General features: G+C 38.6%; 1 protein-coding gene across 1 annotated transcript; it reads left to right on the top strand.

Moving 5' to 3' along the window:
• The first annotated feature begins 370 nt into the window (after positions 1–370).
• On the top strand, positions 371–2850 carry LOC104112142 (uncharacterized). The gene is made up of 4 exons (XM_009621986.3): positions 371–895; positions 1569–1798; positions 1890–2044; positions 2641–2850. The coding sequence occupies exons 1-4, from the start codon at positions 810–812 to the stop codon at positions 2704–2706; spliced, it is 537 nt and encodes a 178-aa protein (XP_009620281.1). The 5' UTR covers positions 371–809; the 3' UTR covers positions 2707–2850.
• Positions 2851–13126: the final 10276 nt, after the last annotated feature.

The following is a 13126-nucleotide window of genomic DNA, read 5'->3' as shown; positions in this document are numbered from 1 at the left end:
TAATTTAGTAAATAAAAGTGTGCTCTTTCTAACAGCTTAAACTTTTAGATGAGATGATTACATACTTCAACAGTTGTAAAGGATAGAAGTTGAGAATTTCCGTCTCAAAGTCGTGCCTTATCTCTTGGAAATGAGATAAATGAAAATAAAACCCTGTTTGGGCTTTCATCAAGCGGAAAAATGCAGGGTGTGTGTGTTGTGCGTGCTAAGCATGAACTGCACGCATGAGACTTCCCACAAACAGAAAAATGCCCTTATGCTATTGCATGTTGTGCGTGCAAGCTTGCGCCATACGCACATGGTCTTCCTGTTGACATCCTTCGGTAAAATGAATAAAGTTTTTTTGTAGGAATCAAGAAATAACAAAATTTTTAACGTAGGAAACTAGAGTAAGAGTGTTACAACACTCTAAAGACCATTACCATTATACTCCTACATCTGGAGTAATGTTTTTTTGAATTTAGGTCACGTTTGTCAGAATCTAACCCCTAGTATTTTCTTCCACCTTTTCTTTTTCCTAAAGTTTTCATTTACTCCTAAACACTCTCATTTCACTCCTAATCTGCTCAAACACATCTTTCAACCTTGTATCACATAAAACTACGTATAATCGAATTAAAACTTAGCAAAAGTTTTACGGTGCATAACAACTTGATCGTCTGGCCTATTTGTAGGTATTATGACGATAATGTCTATCCCTGGTATGATGCATATACAGAAGATGTTGGCTTGGATCACATGTACACATTAGTTTGTCTAAGAATGGAGAAAACGTTTTTACGGCATCTGAAGAACCAAATCGGTATGGGATGTCCAAGATTGGAGAATCGTTCGTGGCTGGGGTGTTAGATCATCTTCGTTCCATATGTGTATTTACAATGCCCATCACTAACAGGTAAAGATAATTTTTATAACTCTTAATGCATTGTTTCCTTTGTGTCTATTGATGGCTTGTTTATGCTCTCTCTGGATTGCCAATTCTTCTAGATGAGCATATTTGTCTGATAGAAGTATCTCAATCTGCTTTGTTGTGAGACTGCAGCACCATTTTCTCTATTTGAACAGTGACAGAGTTTTAACTAATTGCAACTACAAGCTGGAGCGACACTTCGAATGTAACGACAAGTGATTAATGATTTCTTTATGAAAATTTAGCAGTTTTATCTGTTAACCCAATGTTTAAATTGTGAACGATCTTATTTTACTCAAAATTTTGTTTATCAAAGCATGTCGGTCTGAATATACCAGTGATATATATTCATGTCTTTTCTGTTTCCATGAAATTAGTTTCAAAGAACTTTATATCCTACACTTAGATGTTAAGTATCCTTTAAAATATTTCGTCAACTGTCAATCCATTACGTTGCAATCACAAATTAGTTTTGATCAACTGAGATACTTATTTCTCTTTCTCCATTTTTCCTGTTTCATCGTTGTTAAGTATTAAAGTAATTACAAGAGATTCTATCTCCACCTTTTTGTGTGATGGACTTAATTAGGAGAGATTATTGAACATCATAGCCTTTTTGTTTTTTTGAATTATGATTCTAAATACTCATGATGCACAGTTATGAGCGCCAAATATTTAAGTCGCGGAATTCGTATTACCTTTGCTGGGGGATAGAGTGCAAAGAGTTAATTGTACGAGCTTGTTGCCCTCCTGGAGCTGCAGATATAGTAACCAATTTTGAAATTACAACGTTTGATGGAACTGCAAACCCACACCTGGGTCTTGCTTGTATAATTATCGCTGGGATCAATGGCTTGCGGAGAAGATTACCAATTCCAGAGCCAGTTGGTAAGCTAGACATAACTCATTTTCCCAGTTTATGGGGTTGACACTCGTGCACTTTTATCTGATATTCCACATGTATTTTCTTCTTAAACAGAGCCAGAGGCTTATGTCTTTGATCCTAACGATTATAACGATGATATAAGAGTACCAGGGGATCTTAGAGACTCTATCATCCATATGGACTCAGATGAATGGTTTAAGGACATGTTGGGTGAGAACTTTTTGGACACGAGAGGAGGAGGAGTCGGCGTACGTTTCAAACTTTGCTTTCTTCGTGTTATCTGTTTGATAGAATTTCTGTTTATTCACTTAGCAACTGCAATTAAAAGAGAATCACTTAACTGAGTATTCTCACGTAGGTTCTCAGGTTTATATGTACGCCAAAATGCTAAATGTAGCTAATAGCTTTATACCTTTGCAAGTTTCATGCAATCCATTACTAACAATTAGGCATAGTAAAGTAGAAAAGTATATTGTTACTATTACAATTTACCATTGCATGGGCACAATGACGGAGCCAGGATTTTCATTAAAGGAATTTCTAAATATAAAGAAGTAAATACTTGAAGAAGCCAAGTGAATTCAAAGTATAGTATTTATATATAAAGATATTTTATCTATCTACACAGTGTAATTTTCGATGAAGAGGTGTTAATGATGTTCTGCCCTTGCATGAGCAAGTGCAAGCTATAGTTTTCCTTTTCTTACGTACTTGGAGTGGCAATTGCCATACTCAAGTAACCAAAACATTAACGAAATCGTATATTAAGCTTAAGCCATATTTAATGTTCCTCCAATTCATGAAATATTTGTTAGCATGCTGAGGATGATTTCATATTTTGCAGGAGGAGCTCAGACACAGGCAGTGTGATAGAGAGGAAAAATATGCGTACATTGTATTCAATTATTAGGTTTACTATATGCATCTGTAAGATAACAGTGGTTTATAAAGTATTACTTGTCATATTTTAATTTCCTTTTCTGTGTCATATTTCATGTCTACTCGTCTTATGCGCTTGTTTAATACAGCATGATAGTAATTTTAGTTTCTATTTTTTTTTCCTCAGTAATTTTAGTTTCTCACTTCTGTTTAACTTTATATCATGCTTCTTGTTGATAGCTGTTGGTAAGAGATTAATATTTTCTAAGTGTGTTGTATATCCTTTTGGTGTAACCGAATTCTTGAGATCTTTTACTACCCAGGTTAGAAATTTGATTTTAAATTAAAATATTTAACATCAAATCCGCTGCTGCCACGAGGTTCTTTATAATTTTCATGTGTATAAAATAATGAGCTCCTATTCACTGGTTTTAAAGGTGAAGGGAAAATGCACCCATTCCATCTAACTTCTTGTTTGGCCGGCCAAAGACGCAGAAGACAGATGATTGGTTTGATCAAGGTCATCTTATGTATCAATTTCTGATGAAACTTTAATTCGATTATATTTTCACATGACACCTAAGTGTAACGATCCGATCGGTCGTTTTGAGCTTTCGCATTTCGTTTGGCGGTTTGAGACTTTGAGTAGCTTCATATTATGCATTATGACTTGAGTATATAGTTGATTTTGACTTTCGAGAGGTTCAGAGTTGATATGGAAGAGTAATTCTCAATTCAAAAGCTTTAAGTTGAAAGAATTCACCAAGAAATGACTTTTAAGTAAACAACCTCGAAATCGGAATTTGATGGTTTCAATAGGTACATATGTTGATTTTCGACGTGGGCGTATGTTTAGAGTTGAATTTGGCTGTTCCTATAAGGTTTTGGCTCTATTTGTCTAAAGTTGGCAATTTGAACAATTGAAGAGTTCACCAGTTTGACCACGAGTTGACTTTGAGACTGTTGGGTCGGATTGTTGTTCCGAGAATCGGAATAGGTCCATTGACACGACCCAAAATCCAACTAGTCGTGATGACACCCAACCCAACCCGCTAGGTAAGCCAATTAACAATAAATCAGTTCAAAAGAGATTTACTGAGGTTCTTTATACTTTTCATGTGTATAAAATAATGAGTCCTATTCACTAGTTTTAAAGGTGAAGGGAAAATGCACCCATTCCATCTAACTTCTTGTTTGGCCGGCCAAAGACGCAGAAGACAGATGATTGGTTTGATCAAGGTCATCTTATGTATCAATTTCTGATGAAACTTCAATTCGATTATATAAATCACATGACACCTAAGTGTAACAATTCGATCGGTCGTTTTGAGATTTCGTATTTCGTTTGGCGGTTTGAGACTTTGAGTAGCTTCATATTATGCATTATGACTTGAGTATATAGTTGATTTTGACTTTCGAGAGGTTCAGAGTTGATATGGAAGAGTAATTCTCAATTCAAAAGCTTTAAGTTGGAAGAATTCACCAAGAAATGACTTTTAAGTAAACAACCTCGAAATCGGGATTTGATGGTTTCAATAGGTACATATGGTGATTTTCGACATGGGCGTATGTTTAGAGTTGAATTTGGCTGTTCCTATAAGGTTTTGGCTCTATTTATCTAAAGTTGGCAATTTGAACAATTGAAGAGTTCACCAGTTTGACCACGAGTTGACTTTGAGGCTGTTGGGTCGGATTGTTGTTCCGAGAATCGGAATAGGTCCATTGACACGACCCAAAATCCAACTAGTCGTGATGACACCCAACCCAACCCGCTAGGTAAGCTAATTAACAATAAATCAGTTCAAAAGAGATTTACTGATGTTCTTTATACTTTTCATGTGTATAAAATAATGAGTCCTATTCACTGGTTTTAAAGGTGAAGGTGAAAATGCACCCATTCCATCTAACTTCTTGTTTGGCCGGCCAAAGACGCAGAAGATAGATGATTGGTTTGATCAAGGTCATCTTATGTATCTTATGTATCAATTTCTGATGAAACTTCAATTCGATTATATGTTCCACATGACACCTAAGTGTAATGACCCGATCAGTCGTTTTGAGCTTTAACATTTCGTTTGGCAGTTTGATACTTTGAGTAGCTTTATATTATGCATTATGACTTACGTATATACTTGGTTTTGACTTTCGAGAGGTTAAAAGTTGATTTGAAAGAGTAATTCTCAATTCGAAAGCTTTAAGTTGGAAGAATTGATCGAGAATTGACTTTTGAATAAACAAACTCAAAATCGGGATTTGATGATTTCAATAGGTACGTATGGTGATTTTTGATTTGGGCGTATGTTCGGATTTGAATTTGGGTGTTCCTAGAAGGTTTTAGCTCTATTTGTTGAAAGTTGGCAATTTGAACAATTGAAGTGTTTCCAAGTTTGACCAGGAGTTGACTTTGAGGATGTAGGGGTTGGATTGTTGTTCTAAGAATTGGACTAGGTCCATTTTGTCATTTGGGACTTGTGTGCATTTGGGTTTGTTTCGGATTGGTTAGACTTGAATAAGACGTTTGATTCGAAGTTGGAAGTTTATGAACTTAAGAGATTGATTTTGATCGACGATTCTTGGTTTTGATTTTAATTGTGGCATTTTGAGCCTTTGGATAAGTATGGATAATGTATATGGACTTGTTGATATGATTGGATAGGGTCCTGAGGGGCTCGCGTGTGATCTGAGGTGGTTTCGGACCATTTTGGTTGTGTTGCATTGCTGATTTCTGGTACTGTTTTGATGTGCTTTGTGTTCGAGATCAGTGTATCGCATTCTCGTAGAGTGTTTTGAACTGTTGATAATTTGTTCATCGCGTTCACGATGAAGTTCTCGCATTCGTGGAGTATTGTGGATGATGGCTATAGCGTTCGCATAGGTAACTTCGCGTTCGCGAAGTGTTGGAGAAGGCTGGTCAGTAGCCTTACGCGTTCATGCTTGGTTGCTCGTGTTCACGCAGTTGAGAGGCCAGTTGGCCTTCGCGTTCGCGTGGTGCATATCGCGTTAGCGATGAAGGTTTTAGGCACTGGGTGCTTTTGTTCAACGCGAACACGGGCCTGAGGTCGCTTTCGCGTAGTGTATGACTGGGGAAAACTATATAAGTTGCTATTTTCGGGACTTCGCATTATTTCATATTTTGAGCCCTACACTTTGAGAAGAGGAGATTTTGAAGAGGAATTTCAATACAACGTTGGAGGTAAGCAATTTTTACTTTGATTTGGCTTTATATCTCGATTACCCATGGAATTTTATGCCTAAAACTTGGAATTTTAAAAGGAAATTTGGGGTTTTTGCCTGCACTTTAAGAGAGTGTATTTTAGTTTGATTAGTGATTTGGATCCGATTTTAGAAACTAATAACATATTTGGATTCAATAGGTTATGGGTCATCGGATATTGGTATTGGTTTTTGATTTCGGGCACGTGGACCAGGGTTGATTTTGTTGACTTTTGGAAATTTCTTCAAAGATTGAAGCTTTATCGATGGGGATCGCTTCCTACGACATTGTTGACTTTCTTGGATGATGTTTGGCTTGGATTTACGCGATTGGAGAGCTAGATCGTGGTTTTGACGCGATTCGATGTTGAAGACTAGCACAGATGATGTAAGTATCTTACCTAAGCTTGGTTTGAGGGTAAATTTTCTGTTGGCTATGATATTTGTTATATATTGGGGGTGACGTATATGCAAGGTGATAAGCGTATATGCGTGCACAATGGTTATTCATGATCCGGGTAGATCTTAGGCTATTATATACCTTGTTTTACCATCATGCTTTTTTGATATCGTGTTTTCTCCACTTCTATGACTACGTGAATTATTATTCATTATAGAAATCATGTCTAGGCTATTTTTCTTATCTGTTGAGACATGATATGATCGTTTTTGCTATGCTGATCTATTTACCTTAGCCGTAGTCATATTCCTCAGTCATGATATTAAATTCGCGTGTTATATCTTTGCCTCCGTGCAATTTTATATATTATCTCACATGTTGTTGGTGCCTTGTGTGTGATACAAGCTTGAGCCAAATTGGGGCACGTTGGTATGTTCTCTACGGTATTTTTTTGTTGCTACTGTGATATATTGACATTTTGAGACCTGAGCGGATTAATGATTGATCTTAGGCCATACAATTTTGTTGATATTGATATTGAGGTGACGCGTGTGCCAGGCCCCATGTTGGGCTGAGTGGTATTAATATTGAGGTGACACGTGTGCCAGGCCCCTATGCTGGGGTAGATGATATTGATCGTTGACTTAGATTCGATCAGCGCTTGGGCAAGTACCCGCCCTTCTAGAGTCGGATAATAATCATGGGCGCATGCATAGGGTCATATAAATGTGCTTGGGTGAGGGACTTCTGTCAAGCACCCGTACAGTGCTGAGTGTATGTGTGTGTATGAGAGAGAGAGAGATGGGGGGGGGAGGGGTCCATGGGCTTTGAACCAGGCATCATGAGCGTGCTTAGTGTATGATTAAGGGGTACTTTGTACCAGGCATTATGAATGTGTTGAGGTTATTCATACTTGACATTTAAACTGTAATTCTTGTTGATTTGGTATGTATAACAAACATGCATGCATAGAGCTGTATTATTCCTCGTGCGAATCAATATTTGATCACTCTACTTGATATTTAGAGCTTGATATCACAGTTTTATCTTGTTAATTACCTATCTAAGTGAATTTTGTGAAAGTTGATGCCTTGACTGTTATATCTGAGTCTATTTCTCCTTCTATTATGTTATGCCGAGCTTGTCATTATTTGAGCTGTTTTGTTTCATATGCTATTATTCTGCTGTTATTATTATTGTTGTGGAGAGTGAGCATCAGACCTTTTCCAAGCTCGTCATTACTTTTAGCCCAAGGTTAGTCTTGATACTTATTGAGTATATGGGGTCAGTTGTACTGATACTACACACTGCAATTCGTGTGCAGATCCCGGTGTGGATGACTGTGGTAGTTGCCCGTGAACCAGATTTAGATTAGTGGGAGATATCGAGGTAGCACTGGTTTTTCGTTCGTGGGGCCTTGAAGTCCCTTTCCTTATTTCATGCTAATAGTGTTTAGTCTTTCAGACATTATTGTATTTGACTCAAACCTTGTATTTACTTATTCTATAGAGCTTATGTACTCGATGACACCTAATCATGGGATGGTTTTAGTGTATCATTGTTATTCACTTCAGTTATTTATGAGTATTCCACTGATTAGACTATTCAATACAGTTATTTAAGTTTAGTTTTGCTTATTGATTGATGTCTTGCCTAGCAAGCAGTGTTAGGCGTCGTCACGACTCCACTGAGGTTTTTGGTCGTGACAAGTTGATATCAGAGTAATAGGTTGTATAGTACTCACGAGTCATGAGCAATCCTAGTAGAGCCTTGCGAATCGGTACAGAGACGTGTCACGATCCGAAATTCCCACCCTCGGGACCGTGATGACACCTAACATTTCACTTTCTAGGCAAGCTAACGTTAGATGTATTTATTAACTATTTTCAACAAACTTCAAATACGATGACAATAAAGAAATTGTATAGTCTGAAATAAGATAAATAAGCTAAGAAGTGACGAAATTCAAATACAACCCAGGATCTGGTGTCACAAATACATGAGCGTCTAAGATACTACAAATAATGGTCTGAAATAAACATAATTGTCTGAATCAAATGAACAGCTAAAAGAAGTAGAAGGGGACTTCAAAGCTGCGGATGCCATGCAACTATACCTCAAGTCTCCTCTAGGTAGCTGGATCTGAGCAAGTCTACGGTACGCCGCTGGGACCAACTCCGATATCTGCACAAGAAGTGTAGAGTGTAGTATGAGTACAACCGACCACATGTACTTTGTAAGTGCTGAGCATAACCTCGACGAAGTAGTGATAAGGCTAAGGTGGGTCACTTATATTAACATGTACACAATAATAATAATAATAATAATAATAATAATAATAATAATAATAATAATAATAATAATAATAATAATAATAACAGAAAGACAGGAAAGGAAGTAAAGCAGGTAACTCATATCAACGAAACTCAAATCAACCAGCAGAGAGTCACGAATAACCAGTCATATAACTCATCTCAACAATCGAAGCCAATTCAACAGTCATGAACAATTATTACTTTTATCAATATGTTGCGGCGTGCAACCCGGTCCCACAATATCAACTTTAAACTATCCGTTGCGGCGCGCAACCCGACCCCACAATATCATAGACATCCTTATTCCGACATTTCAATTTATTAGCTTTCAATTTCCATTGCGACGTGCAACCCGCTCCCCAAACAATGTCAATTAACAGTAGTATTTCAATAACTAAGATTTACAATAAATCATACATCAAGAGAACAAATGTACGACAATGGAGAATAATATGATAATCAAAGAAACTCGAACTACTCGGATGTCTCAATTTTACCAACTCAACGATATCTATTTTTAACAATACGTATAAGTGAAACTACTTCAATGAGGGAAACATTTAATATGAAACTATAAGGAAACAAGGCATAAGACAATTTAGATATATGCGGGAAACGAATAGAGACAAGTAGTAAATAATTATGGAAACAGGGAGGAGGTGGGCAATTTAATACAAGAAATACTAAATGGCAAGTAGCAATTATGGCATGGAAGTCAAATAAGCATGTATCAGTTAAGGCATGAAACAAGACATAATACGAAGCAATGAAGATAGAGAAAACACGTAATGTAACGGCTAAGTCATGGAATAATGTAATTAATGTGTTACACCCTATATTTTCGTATGTAAAAATGCGTCGTAAGCAAACTAATGTAGGACAAAAAAATGAGATAATATTTAAAAGTATATAAAGTAAGTTAATCATGTTACCTCTGAGGTTACAAATATTGAAGATCATGAACAACAAGTACAAAGAGGGTTGGACAGTTCAGAAGCTAAAGCAATTAAATAAAACAATGTTTCATCGAAAGTCGACAAGTTGGGAATGTTATAACATGTACCTTTGGGGCGAGACTAGGGTGATTAACATGATAAAGAGATTATGTTATGATTTATATTAGTCGTATTACATCCGTGTGTTATGTTTTTAAGTCAAGCGAGTTGTGGAACAAAAGTCGATGAAAGTCATCACAAGTTACATTCATAAGTTTTACTGAAACTTTGGGTCAAATGTAACTGCAATTTTCTCCCAATATACTTAGAGTTATGGTGTGTTCCACCCATCAAATTAAATATCTATGAGTCTATTTTCCAACGCATTAAACCATTTGTCAATACGACATCGGAGTAGAGAGATATGTGCATTTTTGCGATACTGCGCAAGCTGCTAGGTGACAAGTAGGTGTGTCACCTACTTGCTTAAATGAAAGCCCAAAAATGGGCCATTTCGGGTCGTCCAAAGAGGCCTTTTAAGGGACTATTTTCTTCATATATTAGACTTAAAATAGAGCATAATAACCAGACATAAGCTCTGCAAAGAATCCTCCCAAAAATTTCCCATAAACCCTAATTGATTTTCTCTCCCTTTCAAGTTCCAATTGGAGGTAAAACTTAGAGTTTGAAGAACCAAGATAGGAGCTGAGTTATCCAACAAATAAGGTGAGTTTACTGCTCTCTTTCATCCATTTTTTCTGCTGTAAATTCATGGTAAGTCGTTCTATACTTGTAAGAACTCACGGGACGGTGATCGGAAGCCGTGAGTTCGAGTTATTCACTTGTAGCGGACTGTTTTGTGGACTGTTTTGTGTTGCTGTTGGGCTGCGTGTTTTATTACTATTTTGTGGAGTTTTGGAGGAGGAAGGGGGTTTATAAACACCATATAAATGTAGGGTGGTTGGCTGGTCGTTCGTCATAACATTTTCGGGTCGTTTGACACTACTACGGTGGTCGTTTTGTGTACGAAGAGATTGGGGTGTGTTGGGCTGTTTTGTAGTATTTGATGGTGTATATAGGGCTGGAAAATGATGTATATATGTTGTTATTGTTCTGTCCTTGTATTGTTGGTGTTATCTTGAAGTTGGAGGAAGGGCATATTATAGGGGAGATGCTGCCCGTTTTAATACAAAATAGGTTTGTTGTTCGTTGTGCGATAGTTGTACCTTTCGTAACTTAACGATAGTATTATTATCATTCTTGTAGATTAAGGTGCAAAGAGGTGAGTTCAACTTGGTGATTGAAAAGATTGTGATAAGGTATGTTAAGGCTAAGCCTTCCTTCATTTTGGCATGATCTCGTAGCTACATGTGTTAGTAATGAGACAAAAGAGAAGTTCATATTCATGAATTTATTCACACTATTCTAGTCTCATAAGTTACAATATTATTCCTTATCGAGACTCTATATTCAATTTTAGTATTGTCTTCTTTCAGTCAAGAGAGCAGCAAGCCTATATATACAGTATTACAGTATTTTCATTACCATCGAGCTATAATCGATGGGCAGGCCCCTATTGGGCAACCTCTGATCAGATGGAAAGTTATATACCGAGCCTACTGTGGCCGAGCGCCTATGAGCGAGCCCAGCATGGTCGAGATACATAGCCTAGTATGGCCGAGCGCCTATAAGCGAGCCTACTATGGCAGAGCAGTTATATATACCGAGCCTTATAAGGCCGTACAATTATTTTACTTACTATATTGAAGGAGTTGAGTCAGTATCAGCAGGTAAGTATATCTCCAGATCATCTTTGACTCCCAGTTAATTTCAGTTATCATATTATCAGTTCAGTTTCAGATTTCAGTTATTTTATTGCCTTACATACTCGGTACATTATTTCGTACTGACGTCCCTTTTTGGGGGCGCTGCATTTCATGCGTGCAGGTTCAGACAGACAGACGGGTAGACCTCCTCAGTAGGTGTTTTCCGAGTTCCGCCTGATCGGTAAGCTCCACGTCTTTCGGAGTTGCCAGGACTAGAGTTTTGTGTACATCTTATGTATATCTGTATATATGTTATGGGTAGGTCGGGGCCCTGTTCCGATCACAGTACATCTATCAGTAGAGGCTTGTAGGCATATCCTGTTGGTTAGTGCAGTATGTTGGGTTTGTATAAATTGGTGGTTTGTCAGCTGTAGTAGCTATGACGGCCTTGTCGGCCTAGCTTTATATTGATATTTAGTTAGTGTTAGTTTCCATTCAGTTTTATATTTTGCTTCGCAAATTGTCTTGCAAGGTGGCCCCATGGCCAAAGTATGACATTATGTGTTCAGAGTCCCTTAGTCGCAATTTGGTACGCCAGGTTAGGTGAGGCACGGGGTGCTTGTCTCGCTCCTAGGTTCGGGGCGTGACAAACTTGGTATCAGAGCAGTTCTGTCCTAGGGAGTCTACAAGCCGTGTCTAGTAGGGTCTTGTTTATAGATGTGTTGTGCACCACATTATATAAGCAAGGAACTACAGGGCATTTAGGAGTTGGTTACACTTCTTTGAAATCTAAATCGTGCTATAGAACTGAGTTATAGGAAATTTGAATTAAACTTATGTGTTGGTGTTTGCATGCACAGATGACGGTGACTAGGAAGACTACGGCTAGCCAGAGGAGAGATACAGTAGTAGGTGAGGGGACCAACAGGGTACCCCCAGTAGATGGGGCCCAGTCTGAGGCTCAAGGGGAGACCCCTACTCAGCCATTACCGGCTCCTCCACCAACTACGGAGATTCCTAGGGAAACCGCACATCCAGTTCCCCCTCCACTTCCATCAGATCAGGACTTAAGGAGTGCGGTGCATTTGTTGACACAGTTGGTAGCTACCCAGCAACATGCTAGGGCATCAGCTAGTGCAGGAACTTCTGAGGGGTCTGGGAGTTTAAGGGTCCGAGAGTTTATTGCTTTGAGTCCCCCAGAGTTCACGGGGACAGATCAGAGGGAGGACCCGCAGGATTTCATAGATCAGCTTCACAGGATCTTTCGTGTTATGCATGCCACGGAGAAAGAGGCAGTTGAGCTAGCAGCTTTTCGACTCCGAGATATAGCCATCCTTTGGTATGAGGGATGGGAGAGGTCCAGGGGACGTGATACACCTCCAGCTATTTGGGAGAATTTTTCAGATGCTTTCCTTGACCAGTACTTACCGCGGGAGATCCGACAGGCTCGAGTCGATCAGTTTCTAGCCCTCAAGCAGGGTAATATGAGTGTTCGAGAGTATAGTCTCCGTTTTGACTCATTGGCCAGATATGCACCATCCATAGTTTCTACTATGCGGGACAGGATTCACAGGTTTATAGCAGGGTTAGCCCCAGAGTTAACCGAGGCATGTGCCACCGCTGCATTGCAGGATAGTATGGATATCTCTCGGATTCAGGCATTCGCCCAGAATATAGAAATGGGTAGGCGTCGGCAGCAGGGTACAGAGAGGGCTGAGCAAGGGCAACGTAAGAGGATGAGATTTCCCAGGTCTCAGGAGCAATCTCAGGGTAGTTATAGGACCCAGTACTTCGGACGGCCACCTAGGCCTCCGCCACCTCA

The sequence above is a fragment of the Nicotiana tomentosiformis genome, chromosome 1, assembly GCF_000390325.3.
Source record: "Nicotiana tomentosiformis chromosome 1, ASM39032v3, whole genome shotgun sequence".
Classification (NCBI taxonomy): Eukaryota; Viridiplantae; Streptophyta; class Magnoliopsida; order Solanales; family Solanaceae; genus Nicotiana; species Nicotiana tomentosiformis.
This window is presented reverse-complemented; position numbering and strand designations above follow the sequence as displayed.

Bases quoted from the DNA above. Each gene is read 5' to 3' on its own strand.
- LOC104112142 (XM_009621986.3), top strand. From the start codon at position 810: ATGTCCAAGATTGGAGAATCGTTCGTGGCTGGGGTGTTAGATCATCTT. The intron at 1,799-1,889 runs GTAAGCTAGACA...CTTCTTAAACAG, and splicing joins ACCAATTCCAGAGCCAGTTG to AGCCAGAGGCTTATGTCTTT. The intron at 2,045-2,640 runs GTACGTTTCAAA...CATATTTTGCAG, and splicing joins CGAGAGGAGGAGGAGTCGGC to GAGGAGCTCAGACACAGGCA.